We start from the raw sequence: 24027 nt of genomic DNA, 5'->3' as shown, positions 1-24027 counted from the left end.
TGATCTGGAGGAAGGCATCGATGGTCTGATTCGCAAGTTTGCAGATGACTCTAAAATTGCTGGAGTAGCAGATAGTGAAGGGGACTGTCGGAGAATGCAGCAGAATATGGATAGATCAGAGATTTGTGCGGAGAAATGGAAGATGGCGTTTAATCTGGGCAAATGCAAGGTGATGTATTTTGGAAGCTCCAATTCATGACCAAACTATACGGTAAATGGAAAAGCCCTGGGGAAAATTGATGCACAGAGAGATCTGGGTGTTCAGGTCCATTGTTCCCTGAAGGTGACAACGCCGGTCAATAGGGTGGTCAAGAAGGCATATGGCATGCTTTCCTTCATCGGATGGAGCACTGAGTACAAGAGTTGGCAGGTCATGTTACAGTTGTACAGGACTTTGGTTTGACCACACTTGGAGTACTGAGTACATTTTTGGTCACCACATTACCAAAAGGATGTGGATGCTTTGGACAGGGTGCAGAGGAGGTTCGCCAGGATGTTGCCTGGTATGGAGGGTGCTAGCTATGAAGAGAGCTTCAGTAGATTAGGATTATTTACATTAGAAAGCTGGAGGTTGAGGGGGTCCTGATTGAGGTCTACAAAATCATGAGAGGTATAGACAGGGTGGATAGCTGGAAGCTTTATCCCCCAGAGTGGGGAACTCTATTACTAGGGGTCACGATTTCAAGGTGAGAGGGGAAACGCTTAAGGGAGATATGCGTGGAAAGGTCTTTACGCAGAGGGTGGTGGGTGCCTGGAACGCATTGCCAGCGGAGGTGGTAGAGGTGGGCATGATAGCGTCATTTAAGACGTATCTGGACAGATATATGAATGGGCAGGGAGCAGTGGGGTACAGATCCTTGGAAAATAGGCGACAGGTTTAGATAGATGTGGATCAGCACAGGCTCGGAGGGCCGAAGGACCTGTTCCTGTGCTGTAATTTTCTTTGTTTCTAAGGTACCTTTAAGAGACAGAATTTAACCTGATTTACCCCACTTATGTCCCAACCGCTTATTCTTGAATCTGTCCACGACAAAGCTCCCATCCACTGTGTTCAGTATCCATTTCTTTCACGATTAAAGCACTGCGGCAGCAGTGGTTACCATCTCTAAGATGCACTGCAGTAGCTCACCAAGGATCCACCAAAAGCACCTTCCAAACCTGCAAACTCTACCATCAAGAAGCACAAGGGCAAGAGAGGGATGGAAACATCACCACCTGAGAGTATCCCACCATCTTGACTTAGAATGATCTCATCATTCTTCTTTCATTATTGTTGGGTCAAAATCTTGGAATTCCTGCCTCTCACAGCACTGTGGATACCCCTACACCTCAAGGATTGCAGAAGTTCAAGAAGGCAGCTCACCATCACCTTCTCCAGGGTAGCCTGGGATGGTCGGTCAATGCCACCCTAACCAACAAAGCCTACATCCTGTGAATGAAAATAAAAATTCTGTCGGTAAAGCTAACCACAATAATGCTACAAACAGAAAGTGGGCAGTAAAGTGGAGTAAGACCAAGACGAGATCAGCCTGATGTTATTAAATGGCAGAGCAGGCTCGAGGGGTTGAATTGCCTACCGCTGCCCCGGTTCTGACGTTCTTATGTAGACACTAAAGTCTATTATTCAGAGTTGAAGATTCTTCATGTTTTAATTTGTCTAATTTTTGAAATATCACATCTTGTAAAAGGGCAAGGTGGATCCTGAACACAATTTTTCTTATATTTTCTAACAGAAATAGAATATAACAATTTTCTCAGAAAACTTGCATCCACAGCCTTCTCTACATTTGATGAGCACTATCGTCATATTGACCTTCCTGATACAGCTCCATCATTTGTCTCAAAGAAACGACACTGATGGTGTTTCTTTAATGTACGACTCGAACTGATGCTCATGAATTTTCACTTTCTCCCCAGTTTATAGACCACGGCTCAATCCTATACTTTGAAGATGTGTGGTTGAAAGTTAACTTGAGTAGTTTTTGCATTGGATCATCTTTATTTTAATTCCAATACTGGCTCTAAAATGTTTTGCCTCCATAGCCTTAGAATTTTCTCACCCACATAACAAAATGGGGCGACACGGTGACTCAGTGGTTAGCACTGCAGCCTCACAGCACCAGGGACCCGGGTTCGATTCCACCCTCGGGTGACTGTCTGTGCAGAGTTTGCACATTCTCCCTGTGTCTGCGTGGGTTTCCTCCCACAGTCCAAAGTTGTGCAGGTTAGGTGGATTGGCCGTGGGAAATTGCCTGTGGTGTTCAGGGATGTGCAGGTTAGGGGAGTTGTTGGGGGATGGGTCTGGGTGGGATGCTCAGAGGGTCGGTGTGGACTTGTTGGTTCAAAGGGCCTGTTTCCACACTGTAGGGATTCTATAAGTGAGTAGCTTGTACAGGACTTTACATAAAGGTTCACCTAGAAACGTGCATACTTCCACTGGCATCTAATCCATTCTTACTGCTTCACTGCACTTTATTATGTTCTGTGCTGCTCTGATTTTCTCCAGCTTGATATCTGTTGTCATTTCTTTACAGCCACCTCTTGTGTCTTTCTGTTACCTTCATTGTCAAATCCAAGTATGCAATTTACCATTGGCTGAATAAACACGTGGATTTTGTGATGTACCTCTTTATCAGTGCTGGATTTTTAGGATAATTGCTTCTTGGATGTTCTTCATTCATCAGCTAGTTAACATATTTGCTTCATGTCTCTTTGACTTCATCCTTTTTCAAAGTTACTTGACTGCATGTGTATTTTTTCTACTAATCTATCTCACGCTGCTATTTTGTATTCAGACTTCCACATATTTCTTCCACAGCCGGCTATCTTTCTCCGGCAATCGCTTTCTTTGCATTTCTTTTTTGCCTTTCTCTAGAAGATCCTGGGGTTGTATTCATTAGAGTTTAGAAGGTTGAGGGGAGATCCAATAGAAACTTACAAGATAATGTATGGTTTAGAAAGGGTGGACGCTGGAAAGTTGTTTCCGGTAGGGGGGAATACTAGGACCCGTGGGCACAGCCTTAGAATTAGAGGGGGTCAATTTAGAACAGAAATGTGGAGACATTTCTTCAGCCAGAGAGTGGTGAGCCTGTGGAATTCATTGCCACAGAGCGCAGTGGAGGCCGGGACGTTAAATGTCTTCATGGCAGAGACTGATAAATTCTTGACCTTGTGAGGAGTTAAGGGCTATGGGGAGAGTGCAGGGAAGTGCAGTTGAAATGCCCATCAGCCATGATTAAATGGTGGAGTGGACTCGATGGGCCGAACGGCCTTACTTCCACTCCTATGTCTTATGGTCTACTGTTCTTGATCTTCTTTGAGCCTTGACCGTTTGTTTCTTTTAAAAAAGTTTCTTCTTTGTGACAACCCACTCTAAATGTATTAAATCCAAAATCTTCAACCGAGACTCGTTAAGTGTTGGAAAGTAGCCCTCATTTCCCAAACATTAGAAGTTACCTATCTCAAAAAAAAATCTGACACTGATGAAGACACCAACATCACCATGTGCCACCTCAGCCTATAGGAAATTCTATTCTGAACCACAAATAACAGACCTGTTGTTAAACTCAACGTCTACTAAAGCTGTGGGTCTCCACATGCTCCTCTACAATACTGACACTTATACCACCTACAGACACCATGTCATGTCCCTAGAATAACATCAACACTGCCTGGGTAAGAACTTGCGAATCGAATGGGAGGACAAAAAAAGCAAGCACGACTGCCGTAGATGTCAACCACAGAAAGCATAATAATTCCACGTCAGCAGCGATGGAGAGGACATGTCATCAGAATATCCAACTCAAAGCTGAGCCATCAGTTCCTGTTTAGCTACATCAGGGAGCCCATCACACAGGGGCCAAAGGAAACATGCCCAAGAATGTGTCAAAACTTCAACGAAGGTCTAAAATGAGCCCGTCCTTCCAGTTACCTGTCACTTCAACACACCACTGGTGTTCCCACACCAACATTTCTGTCATAGTTCTGCTGCAGTGTTCCAGTAGCCTCAGCACAAGCCCGCAGAACAACATCTCATATTCTACTTGGAGACCTTGAAGCCTATTGGACTCAACATAGAGTTCGAGTTCAATACCTTCAGAGCCCAATTCCATCCTTCCACGTTTTTACCCATCCCACACCAGGCCCTGTTATGGCTTGTTGCTTTTAACACAAGTCACCCATTCTTACCTACTCCTCAGCCTATTGTAACATTATATGGATTACTTTCAGTTTGGCTCACCCATTCTTTCCTATTCTTAATTCTTATCATTACTTATTCAGCTTTTCTTCTGTTCTGGCCTACTATGCATACCTCCTTGTTTACCTATCTTTCAAATCTGTCTCTTAAGGCTTTACCTCCACCTATTTGTTCATCTCTCTGCACACCCTCCCTCCTCCCCCACCTCACCTTCAGCATAAATACCATGTTTTCCTAGCTTCTAATGGTGCTGATGAAGAGTTACCGGGCGTAAAGTTAACTCTGCTTTCTTGCCAAAAATTCTGCGAGATTTGCTGAGTTTCGCCAACAATTTCTGTCTTTGTTTCACAAAGGTCTATCAATATCAAAAAAATGGGAAATCATTGCCAAATCATGAAAAGAATGTGATCCATCAACAAAAAATGGTGTGAACAAAAGCAACCACAGAGCGGTGAGACACAAGGGAGAGCTACTTAAATCAATAATTTGGAGCCACCTTCACTGGCCTCACTGTGGGGGAGCCTGAAAGACTGTCATGACTCCTATGCAATCAGTAAACCCAAGAGCCAACTTTTACATTTCAGTCAAACACAGCCATCCAGAAGGAAGAATCATCCATGATGTGAGAACTGCCAGTGGTGTCTGGGCTTATGCGGATGTGCTTCCCACTTTCCACCTTCCACCTCACAGGGATCATGGTGACATTGACCATGAAACTATGCAGGCTTTGCTTCTGCAAAGGACTTTGGATAATTTGCACCAGAAAAAATATCTAATATTCTTAAAGTTCTCAGTTGCAGACTAAACTGCCAAGTGCTCCTGGCACTTTGATATTCTTCATAAAGCAGAAAAACAAATTCAGCTAATCCGATGTGCAGTATTGTATGAGGGACATCTGTAACAATAATTTTGGCTTCTTCCAAATTCTCACATTAACCACGGATTAAAAATATTATTTTGTGCAGATGAAAGCTACTTCTCCTGAAGGCTTAATGGGTTTTAAGCACTCCTTACCCAGCACTGACATTTGTCAGGTCAATCTAGGCAAACATTTTAACGCACTGAGAAGGAAAGACTTGTACTTGTACTGAGCCTGCCACAATCTGAGGTCATCTCAAAATACCTTACAGCCACTGAATTACACTTCGAAATAGTTACAACTGGAATGTAAAAAAGTGGCAGCGAATTTTCTTTTGACACATACAATGAAAACCAGACAGAACAGTCAAAGCTGAGAGATGGTGAGAATTGCCAATGCTGGAGTCAGAGATAACAAGGTGTAGGCAGGCCAGGCAGCATCAGAGGAGCAAAAAAGCTGATGTTTTGGGTCGGGAGCCTCCTTCAGAAAATTCTTCAGAACAGTCAGAACTGTTTTGCATCACCTTTTCTTGAGTAGGCTATATCAATATCACACTCAAAGTGGCATCGCTTTCTCATCCAGCTGGTGTCACGTCCTAAATCCTTCCTTGCAGATTAAAATTCAGTATTACAAGGACACATTGCTGTAGAAAGATTTGCCATTCAATAAAATTATTGCTAATCTTCTACCTCAATTCAATTTTCCCACACTATTCCCATATCCCCTTATATCTTTAATGTCTAGAATGAATAGCTGAGGTTCAAGACAGACTTCATAACTTGACTATTTAATTTTGGTTTTGCATGGTACTGCTCAAATGCCTGTGAAGAATCAGTCACAACCCATGACTAAAGATAAGTGGGGACCGGTTAGATGGATGGTCAGTTTGCAATGCAGAACAAAACCAGAGTGGGTTCAATTCATTGAGGTTACCATGAAGGGCTCTCCTTTCCAACCTCCTCCCCTCGCTCGAGGTGTGCTGATCCGCAGATTAAAACACCACCAGTCACCTATCTCTAATGATGCAGCAACCCCATGGTCCAGTAGGACCCATGACTATCATTGCTAACTTCTTTGGCTACCAGAGATTGTGGGTGTCACGGTAACGTCGCTCCAAACTTAACTGAATTTTATTTAAAATTCAATGAATAAATCTGCACTTGAAAAGCAACTATCAGTAATGTTTCACAGGAGCACATCTGGTTCACTCATGCCCGTCAGGGAAGAAAGCCTGCCAATCCTTCCAGAGTCTGAGCTACTTATGACTGCATCCACAGCAACGTAATTGATTGTTATCTGTCCTCTGAAGCAGCCAAAAAAAAAAGCGCTCAGTTCAAGAGCTACAACAGTTGGGCCACAAATACTGGCCTTCCTGGTGACACCCAAATCCAATGAAAGGATTTTAAAAGCAACATAATTTTCATCTCTTTTACAAATTCTTCTGTGACCTTCCTGCACTTTATCTCTGCCAGTCTCCTGACCCAGCCCATGGCTACTCTCTTCTAATTCTGCCTCACCTTACATTTTCATTCCCGCTGTCCTTTACCATCTCCTCCATCTCATAACCAGTCTTCACACAATCTGCTCTCGTACTCTTTAGCACTCTCTATATTAACTCTTACATCTTTACTTAAATCCAATATCACCTTTGGTTGTATCACACAATCAACTCCTGTCCTGTTCTGTCATGGGTCCATCTTGTGGTCATAGAGTCATATGGCATAGAAACAGGCCTTTCGGCCCACCAAGTCTACATCAACCAACAAACACCAAACTACACTAATCCCATTTACCTGTAGTCAGCCGACAATGCCTGGGCATTTTAAGTACACATCCAAATACTAAAATGTTGCAAGACTTCAGACAGCACTTTCCATAGACCTACCACCTTCTGGCTGAAAAATATTTTTCTCAGATTGCTGTTAACCACTTGTGCCTCACCTTTAAAAGGTGATCAGATTTGGTGCATTTCAATGTTGAAACATTAATAGAGTCATACAGTACAGAAACATGCCCTTCGATCCAAATTCATCCGTGCCAACCAGACATCCCAATCTGACCTAGTTTCATTTGCAAACATTTGGCCCATATCCCTCCAAATCCTTCCTTTTCACATAGGACACTTAAAAGGAATCTGAATGGGCGATTGTACAGACCTCTACCACTTCCTCTGGCAACTCATTCTATACATGCACCACTCTCTACCTGAAAAAGTTGCCCCTCTGGTCCTTTTTAAAATCTTTCCCACCGCCTTAAACCTATGCCCTCTAGTTTTGGACTCCCATACTCTAGGTAAAAGACCTTAGCTATTCATCTTATCTATGCCCCTCATGATTTTATAAACCTTTTTAAGGTTACTCCCAAGCAGTCACAACATGACATCCCAACTCCTATACTTAAATGTTCTGAACAATGAAAGCAAGCATGCCGAACACATTTGTCACCACCCTGTCTACCAGAGACTCCACTTTCAAGGAACTATGCACCTGCTCTCCAAGGTCTCTTTGTTTGGCAACACTCCCCAGGGTCCTATCATTAATTGTATAAAGCCTGCTCTAGTTTGCCTTACCAAAATGCACCACCTCACAGGTATCGAAATAATTTTAACTCCTTCATTCTCAGCAATGACTGATATTTTTCTTGCTAACATTACCTCATTACCTTGTAGGATAATTCTGCTAATACTTGGCATTTTTCTCTCGTTAAAAATTCTTGGAAAATTCAGCCTGCTGCATAGTGGCAACTTGCAATTCTACAGCACCTCAAAAGCCACTTTGCAGTAGCGTTATTAAACAAAATCTGATACTATGCCAAATATTAGAACAAACGACTAAAAGCTGGTGAACAGCAGAGAGAGAAGCGGAGATGGAGAGAAATTTAGGGAGGGAATTCCAGATGATAGGGCCCAGGTAGCTGAAGGCACAGCGACAGGTGCCTTAATGAGGATCATTTCCGAAACGGGGACATTTGAGACCGGGGTGAGTTAGAAAAACAGGATGCGAATTTGATTCGGCACCATGATGTTATTCCACTCTCTCTTAGTTTTTGAAGTTGGAGTTAAATGCCGCTGACACAAGATCCTGATACGCAGTAAGTGTAAGGACTACATGAAGTAAGTTTCCACTCAGCTTGAAATACATGTACTTAATTCGACAAATTTACTCAACAGGCAGTAGTAGTGTTGCAAAAATTCACAACTTTGCAATGGTTTCATCTTTACATGGAGTAGGGTATATTGTGGGTGGCAAAAAAGCAAAGAGTTTAAACACACCTGCCCTCACATTATTTGTAACCCAGCAACACATTATTTTGAAATGACGGGCAAGACATGGATACATCCCATATATTCTTGTACTGACAATTTACACATTGTTCAACATACAAATTCATTAATAAGTAAACTGTCCACATTCTAACCTCATCAATGATTTTCCTCTGTTGAACAGAATGCCGGTACAGTCTGTTCTGTTTGTATAGATTACAATTAGTATACTTCCTTAATTAATACAACTAACAATTTTGCAAATAAAGAAAATAACTTGGATCCGTTCGATTGCCATTCTGAAATTAAACTCTGCCAGTAAGACTATATCCCTTATCCAAAATATTCTAGAGCAAGGAAACAAGAAAAACTCAATATAATGGCTTACTGTCTAGCTTTTGTCCAACATAGTCCAAGTGCAATAAATTACATTTCTAATCTTTGAAGTTAAACTTCAATACACTATCAAAAATAACAATACCAAACAATTAAGAGGTAATTCAAGCACTAAGAGAATGGACACTATTGTTGATACCAGAGATCTGAGTATCTATTACAGTTCATTAAATTTAGATCTTACGATCAAATTCAGTTTTACAAATGCGCCACAAGGTAAAAACAAAAAATTCATTTCTACTTTATTAATCCATTACATTTACACACCTCTTCCTTTGCTGTTTGGTCAAAACATGACACAAAATGTTTACAATTGAACTTTCCTATTTGGGCCATATGTCAAACACTCATTTATAAAGTAAGCTGGTTTCAAATGATTCTGAAGATGTAGGATAAAGTTAAATACATAGTCATACAGCCAGAAACAGACCCTTGGCTCTAATTAGTCCATGCCAACATCAAGTATCCTACACTAAACTAGTTCTATTTGCCTGCTATAAGATAATAAAATGTGAGGCTGGATGAACACAGCAGGCCAAGCAGCATCTCAGGAGCACAAAAGCTGACGTTTCGGGCCTAGACCCTTCATCAGAGAGGGGGATGGGGGGAGGGAACTGGAATAAATAGGGAGAGAGGGGGAGGCGGACCGAAGATGGAGAGCAAAGAAGATAGGTGGAGAGGGTGTAGGTGGGGAGGTAGGGAGGGGATAGGTCAGTCCAGGGAAGACGGACAGGTCAAGGAGGTGGGATGAGGTTAGTAGGTAGCTGGGGGTGCGGCTGGGGGTGGGAGGAAGGGATGGGTGAGAGGAAGAACCGGTTAGGGAGGCAGAGACAGGTTGGACTGGTTTTGGGATGCAGTGGGTGGGGGGGAAGAGCTGGGCTGGTTGTGTGGTGCAGTGGGGGGAGGGGATGAACTGGGCTGGTTTAGGGATGCAGTGGGGGAAGGGGAGATTTTGAAACTGGTGAAGTCCACATTGATACCATATGGCTGCAGGGTTCCCAGGCGGAATATGAGTTGCTGTTCCTGCAACCTTCGGGTGGCATCATTGTGGCAGTGCAGGAGGCCCATGATGGACATGTCATCAAGAGAATGGGAGGGGGAGTGGAAATGGTTTGCGACTGGGAGGTGCAGTTGTTTGTTGCGAACTGAGCGGAGGTGTTCTGCAAAGCGGTCCCCAAGCCTCCGCTTGGTTTCCCCAATGTAGAGAAAGCCGCACCGGGTACAGTGGATGCAGTATACCACATTGGCAGATGTGCAGGTGAACCTCTGCTTAATGTGGAATGTCATCTTGGGGCCTGGGATGGGGGTGAGGGAGGAGGTGTGGGGACAAGTGTAGCATTTCCTGCGGTGTGGGGACAAGTGTAGCATATTTGCCTGCGTTTGGCCCGTATCCCTCTAATCCTTTCATATTCATGTACCTATCCGAAAGTCTTTTAAATGCTGTAACTTATACCTCTGTCCACCACATCCTCTGGCAAGACCCTTTTAAATCTTTTTCCTCTCACTTTAAAATTATGAGCTCTAATTTTGAATTCTCCCAACCTAGGGAAAAGACATTGGCTATTCACCTTACCTAATCCCTTCATGATTTCATAAACCTCTATAAACTTCAGCCTCCAATGCTCTGGTGAAAAATGTCCCAGTCTATCATTACTCAAAACCTCCAGTCCCAGCAACAAACTTGCAAATCTTTACGGAATCCCCTCTAATTTAATAATGTCCTTCTTGCAGCAGAGGAACCAGAGCTGTTCACAGAACTCCAAAAGCGACCTTTCCAAAGTCCTGTATAACCTCAACAAGCCAAAATAAAGATTATTTTAGCTCTGTATAAATACAGTTGAACTGGTATAATACACCGTATCACCACCTCTTCAAAGGCAATCAGAGACAGGGATAAATGCTGTTATAGCCAGCAACACTGACAATATTAAAAATGTAATGATACTTGATAACAAACATTTCACAACTTTAATCGAAATCCAGGTATGCAATTTTTTTTGACAGTCCTTTTTCAGAAAGCACTTTCTTAATATTTACAATACAGGTTTATCAGGTTCTATAAATGTTTTGGCAAGTGCTTAATCATCTGTAACCACCCACAAATCGGAAAATAAAGTCCAGTTTTGTCAACACCGTTATTTCAACTACTCTGTAACAAGTCGTGAATGGTTTGGCTGGGAGCTCTGGGTACAGTTATAAGTTATATTTGATGAACAATGTTCATGTCTGGTTTATTGGCTCACCTGTACTTTGCGATGCCATTGGCTTGCGGTGGATTATTGGCATGCTTTTCCTGCTCAGACATACTTGACCTCTCGCAATTGCTACAACTCAAAGGCTCGTCCTCTGCTGACAGGCTCGTTACAGTTTCAAATCCACTCAGAGAGTCCACCGAGTCAGAATCTGCATTCAGAAACAAGCCATGTTAATGCAGCTGTATGGTCTTGCTTTGAAATATCGTTTAACAACTGATACCATTCACTCTGCACCAAGCTCTGAAACCTGACTCTGTATAGTATTGTTTACATTATCCTTCTGGTAACTGTCTAAATATACAACGAACCTGACTTGCACATGGCCATTCTCAAAACAGTGCTAAAGATTCATTCAAACTTAACCAAACGACAGTGAGTAAAATATTTCATCGCACCACCCCTTCTTTTGACATTACATGTAACACAAACGCACAGACTAGTTTTAAATCTTTGATATTGTACTCTGTGGAAGTGAAAATCTGTGTGACAAGCATAAATACAGCCTAAATATTTGCTGTACATGTTTTAAGTTTAGAAACATCACAAGGACAGTAAATGTCAGCATTGTCACTTCACAATAACGATTTTCACTAACAGTACCAGATCATTAAAGTCTCGCGTTCGCTGCAGAATACAAAATGCCTTCTTGCTCATGAATTTTAAGTGAGAATGGTTGACGTCAATGGAATCCAATGCCAACTGTTTCGGCTGAGCTAGCTTTGCAGCAATCTTCCACTGATTTTACTTGCAGGTAGGTCAAGACTACAATATTGAGACAATAAGGAAGGTACTTGAAAAACAATTTATTGAAAACAAAAACTCAACGTGCTTGTTTTTAAACCGCTCCCCTGAAAATAGTGAGGAATAAAAAAGGCAAAATTAGGAAACAAAAGAAAGACTTTTCTTCCTAGTGTTGTTAATGAGTAAATAAGTCATGCAACATGAATTGACTTTAATCTTGTCATTGCAAATTAGTCGAGGAAAAACCAATTTGTGGTCTGTTTGAATATTAGTAAGCAATAGATCATGAACAGGTGTGTTATTGGCATAGTATGAGCCAACTGATGCAATAACTCTGATCACAAACTCAATGTCCAACCTCTCTTTTCTGCAAAATGGCCTCTACAGCATTAAAAATACCAGTCCTGACAATCTACATAAAACACTCAAAACTGAAATGTTATTTTTCTCTCCACTAGCTTTAGATTAGTTAGAAAAACAGCACCTTATTTCCCACTTTACAGCCTTCAAAATTCAACACTCAGCTCAACAATGAGGGATCATAAACTCTGGCCTCCATTCTGATAAACTCTTCCTCCACACCCCACTGTCTTGTTTGCTTGGATTCAACTTTCAGCAGAAGTTTCTGCTATTAGCACCTATTTTTCATCTATGTTTCTCCTCTACGACTTTGCCTTTTGCTCTAGGTACCTTACCACCTGCTCCAGCTCCTTCCCTCTCCTCACACCGTGAACACACTCTTTTTCAGCCCTCTTCAGTTCCAAAGAGGAGTTATATTAGGCTGGAAACATTAATTCTGTTGCTTGCATCACAAATGCAGCCCGACCAGCTGAGTGTCTGTTTTTATTTCTGATCCCCCACTTCCGCACTCTTCTGCTTTTTTTATATTTCAGCGTGCGCACCATTGCTACCTTGCTAATATCTTACCAGGCTGTCTTATAACACGGGTTGTCAAAGTGATTCTAAGTATCAGACTGCCCCTTGGACGTACTGAAAACTATAAATGCAGCCTGCTTACCAGAGGACATGAACGAGAGCTTGAAATACAGCCAAATACATACAGATGAAGTCAGTGTTTGCTTCAGGAATTGCAGTTTACAAGAAGCAATATGGAAATTACTTCCACAATACGTATCTCTCCTAAAAATACACAGAATCCATCTACAGAAACCGAAAAATGAATCATCATGAAACGCTCCAGTGAAGAGATACAGGAGAGAAGCAACAAGAGAAAGCTACAATGAGGAGGAGACGAGATGCACGAAAGCAAGAAAAGTGAAAGCAAGATCTGCAGTGAAAGCCACTTCCACGGATCTCCAATGTTAAATGAATAAAGACGCTTCTGAAAATTACTTCTCCTTTCCGTGTTTGTTACGTGAGGATTTAGCACTCTCGCCTCAGGTTAGGAACAAGTTGGCAGCTAAAAGCATATTTTTATAAACTATTTAAACCAATTTGCCAGCGCCCCAGTTCTGTTCAAATTCTCTTTGGATTATTTTCTATTTTAGTACCTTTTCTTCCTTTTTTTCTACCATTCAGAATTCCACCTCCAATTTTCTCACTTCCAAATACCTGAACAGCATTTCAAAGTTGACTGATTTATCTGTTGTCCCACTTGGACTACTCATCACTTGGGTATTTCCATTGAATTCAACTGCTTCAATATGAAATCTGTAATGACTGCCTTCCTAGCTCACTCTGCAAGTTCAGCCTGCTGGCTAACTCTGCTGGTGTAGCTTTAATCACAGTGTCAGGGAAACCGCTGACACTTGCAAAAAGTCTTTAACAATTTCTGATGTCATCTTAATTCTATATACAAACTTAGAACATAGTACATAGAACAGTACAGCGCAGAACAGGCCCTTCAGCCCTTGATGTTGCGCCGATCTGTGAACTAATCTAAGCCCCTCCCCCTACACTATCCCATCATCATCCATATGCTTATCCAAGAACTGTTTAAATGCCCCTAATGTGGCTGAGTTAACTACATTGGCAGGCAGGGCGTTCCACGCCCTTACCACTCTCTGTGTAAAGAGCCTGCCTCTGACATCTGTCTTAAATCTATCACCCCTCAATTTGTAGCTACGCCCCCTCGTACAAGCTGAAGTCATCATCCTCGGAAAAAGACTCTCACTGTCCACCCTATCTAATCCTCTGATCATCTTGTATGTCTCTATTAAATCCCCTCTTAGCCTTCTTCTCTCCAATGAGAACAGACCCAAGTCCCTCAGCCTGTCTTCATAAGGCCTGTGCTCCAGACCAGGCAACATCCTGTTAAATCTCCTCTGCACCTTTTCCAATGCTTCCACATCCCTCCTGTAATGGGGTGACCAGAACTACACGCAATATTCCAAACGAGCCACACTAGCGTTTTGTACAGTTGCAACTTGACGTCACGGCTCCGGAACTCAATCCCTCTACCAATAAAACCTAACACACCGTAAGCCTTCTTAACAGCTCTATCAACCTGGGTGGCAACTTTCAGGGATCTATGTACATGGACACCAAGATCCCTCTGCACATCCACACTACCAAGAATCTTTCAATTGACCCGGTATTCTGCCTTCCTATTATTCTTCCCAAAGTGAATCACTTCACATTTATCCGTATTAAACTCCATTTGCCACCTTTCAGCCCAATTATGCAGCTTAACCAAGTCTCCCTGCAACATTCTTCCACACTGTCCACCACTCCACCGACTTTAGTGTCATCTGCAAACTTCCTAACCCATCCACCTATGCCTGTGTCCAAGTCAATTACAAAAATGACAAACAGCAGTGGTCCCAAAACAGATCCTTGAGGCACACCATTAGTGACTGGACTCCAGGCTGAATATTTTCCATCAACCACCACTCGTTGCCTTCTTACAGAAATCCAGTTTCTAATCCAAACTGCTAAATCTCCCTCAAACCCATGCCTCTGTATTTTCTCCAACAGCCTACCATGTGGAACCTTATCAAAGGCTTTACTGAAGTCCATCTACACCACATCAAGTGCCCAACCCTCATCCACATGCTTGGTCACCTTCTCAAAAAACTCAATGAGGTTTGTGAGACACGACCTGCTCTTGACGAATCCATGCTGACTATCTCCAATCAAATTGTTGCTTGCTAGATGATTATAAATCCTATCTCTTCTAATCCTACCTCTTACAATCCTTTCCAAAACTTTTCCTACATCAGACGTAAGGCTCACAGGTCAATAATTACCTGGGTCATCCCTACTGCCCTTCTTGAACAAGGGGACAACATTTGCAACCCTCCAGTCCTCTGGTTCTAAACCTGTAGACAACGAGGACTCAAAGATCAAGGCCAAAGGCTCCACCATCTCCTCCCTAGCTTCCCAGAGACTCCTCGGAAAAATCCCATCCGGCCCAAGGGATTTATCTACCTTCCCACCTTCTAGAATTGATAACACCTCTTCCTTTCTAACCTTAATCCTTTCAGTTCTAGTAGCCCTAAACTCAGTCGGCTCCGCTACAATGTTTTCCTGTTCCTCAGTGAAAACAGATGAGGAATAATCATTTAGCACTTTTCCAATCTCCACAGGGTGCACATACAACTTCCCACTTCTGTCTTTGACTGGCCCTATTCCTACCCTAGTCATCCTCTTATTCCTCACAAACCTAAAGAAAGCTTTAGGGTTCTCCTTTATTCTACCTGCCAATGTCTGCTCATGTCCCCTCCTTGCTCTTCTTAACTCTCTCTTTAAATCCTTCCTAGCTAATCTGTAACTCTCCATCGCCTCATCTGAACCATCTCATCTCATTGTCACATAAGCCTCCCCCTTCTGTTTTACAAGAGATACAATTTCTTTCGTAAACCACGTTCCCTTACCTTATCACTTCCTCCCTGCCTGACAGGGACATACCTATCAAGGACACGCAATATCTGTTCCTTAAATCAGCTCCACATTTCAATTGTCCCCATCCCCTGCATTTTGCTAACCCATTCTATGCCTCCTAAGTCTTGCCTAATCGCATTATAGTTGCCCTTCCCCATCTATAATTCTTGCCCTGTGGCATGTTCCTATCCCTTTCCATTGCTAAAGTAAACATAACCAAATTACGGTCACTCTCTCCAAAGTGCTCACCTACCACTAAATCAAATACCTGGCCTGTTTCATTACCAAGTACCAGATCCTGTGTGGCCTCCCCTCTTGCATAGAGTCAGGAAACCCTCCTGCACACATTGGACAAAAACTGATCCATCAGACGTACGAGAGTTAGAGCATTTCCAGTCAATGTCAGGGAAGTTAAAGTCTCTCATAGTGACCACCCTGTTCCTTTCACTCCTGCCCAGAATTGTTTTGCCAATCCTCTCCTTCACATCCCTGGAACTTTGTGGAGGCCTATAAAAAACTCCCAGCAGTGTGGCCTCTCCTCTCCTGTTTCTGACCTCAGCCCATCCCACCTCAGTAGACGAGTCCTCATCAAAAGTTCTTTCAGCCACCGTTATACTGTCCTTGACTAACAAAGCCACACCTCCCCCTCTTTTACCACCTTACCTGACCTTAATGAAAGATCTGAACCCTGGAACCTGCAACATCCATTCCTGACCCTGCTCTATCCATGTCTCCGAAATGGCCACAACATCGAAGTCCCAGGTACCTATCTATGCTGCAAGCTCACCTCGCTTATTCCGGATACTCCTGGCGTTGAAGTAGGCACAATTCAATCCAGCTTGCTGTCTGCCAACACATTCCTGTGACAGTGAGGTCCTGTCCATGTCCTCCCTACACTCATCCTCCTGTTTACTAGAACTACACCTCAGTTTCCCATCCCCATTCTGAGCTAGTTTAAATCTACCCGAATAGTACTAGCAAATTTCCCACCCAGCACATTAGTATCCCGCTGGTTCTTGCGGAGACCATCCTGTTTGGAGAGTTCCGACCTTCCCTAGAATGAGCCCCAATTGTCCATGTACCTGAAGCCCTCCCACCTGCACGATCCCTGCAGCCACGTGTTCAGCTGAAATCTCTCCCTGTTCTTTGCGTCGCTATCACGTGGTACCGGTAACAAACCAGAGATAACCACTCTGTTTGTTCTTGCTCTCAGCTTCTACCCTAGCTCCCTGAAATCCTGTCTGACATCCCTATCCCTCTTTCTACCTATGTCGTTGGTGCCTATGTGGACCACGACTTGGGGCTGGTCACCCTCTCCCTTCAGGACTCCAAAGACATGATCCGAGACATCATGGACCCTGGCACCTGGGAGGCAACACACCAGCCGTGAGTCTCTTTCGTTCCCAGCAAACCTTTTGTCAGTCCCTCTAACTATTGAGTCCCCAATGACTATCACTCTCTTCCTATTCCCCTTCACTTCGATGCAAGAGGGACAGACTCTGTGCCAGAGACCTGCACCCTACTGCACGCTCCTGGTAAGTACCCCCCCCCCACCAAACAGTATCCAAAATGGTATACTTGTTTTTCAGGGGAACGGCCAAACTTGGTATCAGATTATCTTAAGGCGCACCAAATTCCAATTCCAGACCTACACTGTCCGTGTTTCAAGATGCCAGATGAGCCCCCAAATATGATGCAAGGCAGCGATAGTAAGCTGAATCAAAACAGCCTCACTATCATTGGATTCATAAAACATTCAAATTAAAACCTTTGAATTTGCACAATTCTTCCTAACCGTACATTGTGAAGAACAGATCTTAGATACCAAGTTTACAAAATAAACTAAAATGAACAATTTATTATTAATTACCTAACTCTAGCAGAAGACAAATAAACAAGGCGATCTAAGTAATGGCTATGATCGAAACCCAACCTTCTCTGATCCCACTCGCACACTGATAGACACAATTAAGGGATCTTGTTTTCAAAATTGAAACAGTTGCAATTTGACAGTTCATAGAGCATACAGCATAGAAAGTTACAGCACAGTACAGGCCCTTCGGCCCACCGTGTTGTGCCGTGCAATAATCCTAATCCAAAAACAAAATAACCTAACCTACATTCCCCTCAATTCACTGCTGTCCATGTGCATGTCCAGCAGTCGCTTAAATGTCACTAATGACTCCGCTTCCACGACTACCACTGGTAAACTATTCCACGCACTCACAACTCTCTGGGTGAAGAACCTCCCTCTGGCGTCTCCTCTATACCTTCCTCCTAACACCTTAAAACTATGACCCCTCGTGGCAGTCAATCCTGCCCTGAGGAAAAGTCTCTGGCTATCGACTCTATCCATGCCTCTCATTACCTTGTACACCTCGATCAGGTCTCCTCTCTTCCTCCTTCTCTCCAGAGCTCAGTCAACCTCTCCTTGTAAGACAAGCCCTCCAGTCCAGGCAGCATCCTGTAAACCTCCCACCGTCTCCAAAGCCTCCACATCTTTCCTATAATAGGGCGACCAGAACTGGACACAATATTCCAAGTGTGGTATCACCAGGTTTTGTAGAGCTGCAGCATAACCTTGCGGCTCTTAAACTCGATCCCCCTGTTAATTAAAGCCAAAACACCATATGCTTTCTTAACAACCTTATCCACTTGGGTGGCAACTTTGAGGGAGCTATGCACTTGAATACCAAGATCCCGTTATTCCTCCACACTGCCGAGAATCCTGCCTTTAATCCTATATTCAGCATTTAAGTTCGACCTTCCAAAATGCATCACCTCACATTTATCCAGATTGAACTCCATCTGCCATTTCTCAGCCCAGCTCTGCATTCTGTCAATGTCTCACTGAAGCCTGCAATAGCCCTCGATACTATCAACGACACCTCCAACCTTTGTGTCATCAGCAAACATACTAACCCACCCCTCAACCTCCTCATCCACGTCATTTATAAAAACTACAAAGAGCAGAGGCCCAAGAACAGAACCCTGCGGGACACCATTCAGCACTGACCTCCAGGCAGAATACTTACCATCTACAACCACTCTCTGCCTCCTGTCAGCCAACCAATTCTGAATCCAGACAGCCAAATCACCCTGTATCCAGTACCTCCTGACCTTCTGAATGAGCCTGCCGTGGGGAATCTTATCAAATGTCTTGGTGAAGTCCATGTACACCACATCCACTGCTCGACCCTCGTCAACCTGTCTTGTGACTTCCTCAAAGGATTCAATAAGATTTGTGAGGCATGACTTGCCCGCTCACAAAGCCTTGCTGACTCCCTTTAATTCCGCTATGCTTTTCCAAATAGCCATAAATCCTATCCCTCAGAATTATTTCCAAAGCCTTGCAAAACCAGTTCGATAACTGTTTAAATGACAAATGAAACCCTTGGGTAGCATTAGAGGAACACAAAACTGAATATCTTGCTTGAATTTTGAAGTCATCAGTAATGTAAACAAGTACAGCAGTCCTCTGAAGACTTTTACTTATTTCTGGAAAACAGTTCATTTTCTCAGAACATTCAACAAGTCGAGAAATGAGGAAATACAAAACCAAAAAAAAAAGAGAAAGAAAGCAGCTCAGAAACTTCCTTGAGAAAACCTCCACCTGCCCGAAACTCAGTTAGCCACAACTGAGATCAGAGATAATGGGAACTGCAGATGCTGGAGAATCCAAGATAGCAAAGTGTGGAGCTGGATGAACACAACAGGCCAAGCAGCATCTTAGGAGCACAAAAGCTGACGTTTCAGGCCTAGACCCTTCATCAGAACAGGGGGATGGGGACAGGATTCTGAAATAAATAGGGAGAGAGAGGGAGGCAGACTGAAGATGGATAGAGGAGAAGATAGGTGGAGAGGAGAGTATAGGTGGGGAGCAGGGACGGGATAGGTCAGTCCGGGGAGGACGGGATGAAGTTAGTAGGTAGGAAATGGAGGTGCGACTTGAGGTGGGAGGAGGGGATTGGTGGCAAGAACTGCCGATGCTGGAGACAGAGATAACAGAGTGTGAAGTTGGAGGAACGCAGGAGGCCAGGCAGCAGAGGAGCAAGAAAGTTGATGTTTCAGTCAGGATCCTTGTTCAGGGACACAGCTGAGTCTGTTTTCTCCTGTATTTTCAAGAATCTCTGTGGTTGGCTAGCCTTTCCTTGACTGACCAATCAGTCTTCAGCATAGCAACATCTCTGTGCAGAAATGTCTCCAGTATCTTGAGAGCCATAATTAACCTTCATTATCTTTCCAAGACAGTTTTCAACAGCAAACCTGTCTTGTTCTCTCCTCTTTATATATAAAAAAATCTTGAGCTGCTGTTCAAAGTTCAATTCTCAGTTCAAAACCAAAAATGAGAAAAGTGAAACAAAATAGTGGTGGTCTCAGCACGGAGTACAGGGGAAATGGTGACCAAGTTTATTGCACATCAGAATACAGACAGCAGAGTTTTGTGTGAGCTTAAGTTGATGTAGAGTGGAAGATGGAAGGTTGGCAGTGAGAGCATTGTTGGGTTTTTTTGCCAGCTGCAGACGAGTATTGTCCATTAGTGGAACAGGTTGATATTCCCTGGCCTTTAAAAGGAAGAGGAATTATTTTATTTAAATACATGAAATTGCTTTAACTTACTCTGTCAAATGGTAGAGTAAAATAAGAAAGGTGTAAGAAATTGAGCTCTTATTAAATGATCTTTTCTCCCTCCACACCCCCCCACCCGAGTACATGGAAATACTTAGAAGAGGTGAAATGCATAACATAAGACTACCTCAGCAGAGAAATAGCTTGCTCTCTCCATTTCTTTGGAAATATACAGACCAGGGACATATCAAAGCTTCCTGGCTCAGGCTTCTATGTTGAAGTTCCTAAGATGGTAGGATGACACCTTGTGCACCCGCTTTTCTGTCCAAGTGTTTAGAAAGGACCAGGAATGGCCCTCAACATGAGATAAACTAAAACTTAGAAAAGCTGGAGAAAGAAAAGTGCCCATACCAACATCCTACATGTGCCCTGTATTCATTGGCTAGAAAGGGTGATTGACAATGTAAATCATCAGTCCCCAGAAAGAGAGTACATTAACATGCCTTTGGTAAGGGTCAGGAACTTTCTAGAGTCATCTTCTTCAGATGGAAGACAGCATGGGGTAGAGTGTCTTCACTACAGATCGCAGGATGCTGCCACTACAGTCCTAAAGAAGACATACTAGACTTCATGGTGTTAATGCTGTATCTCTCTCCACAGATGCTGTCAGACCTACTAAGTTTCTACAGCATGCTCAGTGTTTGCTGCCGTCACAAGTTATTGAAATCAATGCATTCTATGTCAACGTCTGCTATCACTGAAACACTCAACTGCCATGGATTGTATACATTTCCTGTCTCATATCTAAACTACTGCTTCTTAATAAACAACCTTAAAATTACTTATGAACAGCCAACTGATTGTTTTCATTAACTGTGGCCCTAAATCCTCAATTCTAAACAGAGGCTGTTACCTCTGGCTGTACGCATGGTCATATTCTAAAGCTAAGGAATCAACGATTTAGGACTAAGAGGAACAGAAAATTCTTCACCAAGGCTTATAAATCATTGGAATTCTCTGCTCCAAATACTCAGTAGATACTCAGATCTTTCAAGCAACTTTGTTAGTCACAACAGTTCTAAATGCTTTTGGAGATAATAGGAACTACAGATGCTGGAGAATCCGAGATGAAGTGTGGAGCTGGATGAACACAGCAGGCCAAGCAGCATCTTAGGAGCAGGAAAGCTGACATTTCAGAAAAGTTCTAAATGATGTTGTGGGTAACTTCAGGTCTTAATAAAAATTTACTGACAATTTGACAACGTGACAACATTACAAGTGAAACATCTGAAAAAAATCTACAACAACCAAATGGATTTTAATGTCATTTCAGATTCAGGAGAAGACCTTTCAGAAACAAAAAAGACCATAAAAGAAGACACTGACTGCAGACAATCACCGATGACCACCATTATCCCCGTACCCCATCGGACTCCTGCTCAGTGACTACGGCTCCACCTTCAACATCAACATCTCCTCCAGACTGATCTCAAGAACTGTGTGACTTTAATCTCGGCTCCACCCTCTGGAACTGAATCCTCAGCTTTCTGACCCATAGGTCTCAGTCAGTGAGGACAAGTACCTGCACAATAACACTCAACACTGGGGCTCCCCAAGGATGTGTCCTCATCCCCCGACTGTATTCCCTTTACACCTATGGTTGTGTTGCCAAATGCTGAACAAATGCCATCTACAAGTTTGCTCTCAACACCATCGTAGTGGGATAAATATCAAACAATGATGAGTCAAAATACATAATGAGGTAGACAGCTTGTTTTAAGTGCATTACATCAATCTGTCTCTCAAACGGCAAAAACTAAAGAACTAATTATCGACTTCATAAAGAAAGAAGGAGAACGCACTCCCATTTACATCAATGGGACTGAGGTTGAGAGAGTAAAAAACATCAAGTTCCTCAGAGTGACAACAATTGACAGTCAAGAAGGCACAACACAGCCTCTTCTTCCTCAGGCGGCTCAGGAAATGTGCCACATCCTTAAGGTCCCTCACCAACTTCCACAGATGCACCATTGAAAGCAAACTCTCTGGGTGCATAACGGTCTGGTACGGAAACTGCTCTGCCCAGGACCGTTAGAAACTACAGAAGGGGGTGTGCACAGCCCAGACCATCATGGAAACCAACCTTCCACCCATGGACTGTATTTACATGATGTGCTGCTGTGGAAAGGTGGCCAACATCATCGAAGATCTATCGCACCCTGGGGTAATGACCTCCTACAACCTCTGCTGTCAAGCAGAATGTATAGAAGCCTGAACATACGCACAAGCAGGTTCAGGAACAGCTTCTTTATGACCATTATAAGGCTGCTGAATGGAGTCTAGCCTCAATTAATGTAACCTGAAAGTCTCTAAGTCTTTCTGATCTGTAAATTCTTTGCTTGCTGTAATCAGCCTGTACCACTCGTAAACAAAGCCTTTCACTGTATTTCGGTACATGGCATCTGTAGTTCCTATTATCTCCAAAAGCATTTAGAACTGTTGTGACTAACAAAGTTGCTTGAAAGATCTGAGTATCTACTGAGTATTTGGAGCAGAGAATTCCAATGATTTATAAGCCTTGGTGAAGAATTTTACATGGCACAAGTTCTGAAGAGGCTGCGTTGGACATGAAACAATAACTCAATTTATCTCTCCACCGATGTAGCCAGACCTGCTGCGCAGTATCTGCAATTACTGCTTTCACTCCATCCTTATCAATAAAATAAATGAAAATCAAGGGTCTTGGAGTATCACGTGAAGTATTACTCTATTGTTGTCTCGTTTACTGGTGCAGTTTGACTTAGTGTTAAAGGAGATAGCATATGATCCCCATCTTCAGACTGCAGGTGGTGTGGCTTATAAAAATTGCAAATTACGTTAAATCCCAACATACTGTATTGTAATTCCAACTTCATTATTCAGAACTTCAGGAAAGTAATTAATTTTATATAATGGGTAACTGTTGTGCTTACTTGATCTAGTCTTTCAGCCCTTATGCTGCTATTTTAGTTTAAGTGGTTATATATTATTTAACACAAATTCCATATCAGTGTAATATGGTTTGGGGCACACAGTGTAAAATTGTGACATGGAAACAGGATAGAAGTGCACGGAACAACTATTAAGGCAAGCGTATTATAGATATCCTTCCTTTAAAAGATTAAGCTGATCTATTTGTCACTTTCATTATCATTGTTAAAACAGTCTTCAATCAAGTTAGTTAATTTGCTGCCATCTCTCCACAGATGATCCATTTTTATTTTGTTAGCCTATTTTTCTATCAACCTGGTCAGAGATGTTATTACACATCTCTGGAGCAGGTGAGACTTGAACTGGACCTCTTGGTCCAGGGGTAAGGGGCACTACCACTCCATTATAAGTCATCTATAATAACTGCTCCACAACTGGGGCCTCCACAAAAATTCCTCTTCAACTTGTAGAGGCACACAAACCACGATGCACATTACCAAGAGCTCACTAATCGCCTTAAAGTCAGCAAATCAGGAAGGCATTGCTTGCTTCTACTCAAATACAGATGATGGGGAAAAGCCAAGTCGTGTTGAGGATCATCAGATCAGCCAGGATTTTACTGAATCGAGGAGCATATTTGATAGGCTGAATGGTCTGCTTCTACTCCTATGTCTTATGGCTTTGGGGTTTTACATTTGCTAAATGATAAGATTTCATGCTCCAATTTTTCAATCCATCCAAACTATTGAAAGCAAGAGGGCAGGGGCTAATGGCATAGTGGGAATGGCCTCTGTACTAGCTTTATTAAAACTTATTTATTTGCAGAATGTTGAGGGTGTCGCTGGCTGGCTAGCATGTATTGCCAGTCTCCAGTTACCATTGAGAAAGTGCTGGTGAGCTGCCTTCTTGAACGGCCACATTCCAGCTATTGTAG

General features: G+C 42.9%; 1 protein-coding gene across 3 annotated transcripts in view; it reads right to left on the bottom strand.

The window, feature by feature from the left end:
- Positions 1 to 24027, bottom strand: part of osbpl1a (oxysterol binding protein-like 1A) — a 203802-nt gene that overhangs the window by 60643 nt on the left and 119132 nt on the right. For all 3 annotated transcript variants that reach the window (XM_048529335.2, XM_048529336.2, XM_059646272.1), the window contains one exon: positions 10959 to 11118. In XM_048529335.2, coding sequence (XP_048385292.2) covers positions 10959 to 11118 — 160 coding nt within the window. The remainder of the gene's footprint in view (positions 1 to 10958; positions 11119 to 24027) is intronic.

This window comes from Stegostoma tigrinum, chromosome 5 (genome assembly GCF_030684315.1).
Source record: "Stegostoma tigrinum isolate sSteTig4 chromosome 5, sSteTig4.hap1, whole genome shotgun sequence".
In the NCBI taxonomy this organism is placed as follows: domain Eukaryota; kingdom Metazoa; phylum Chordata; class Chondrichthyes; order Orectolobiformes; family Stegostomatidae; genus Stegostoma; species Stegostoma tigrinum.
This window is presented reverse-complemented; position numbering and strand designations above follow the sequence as displayed.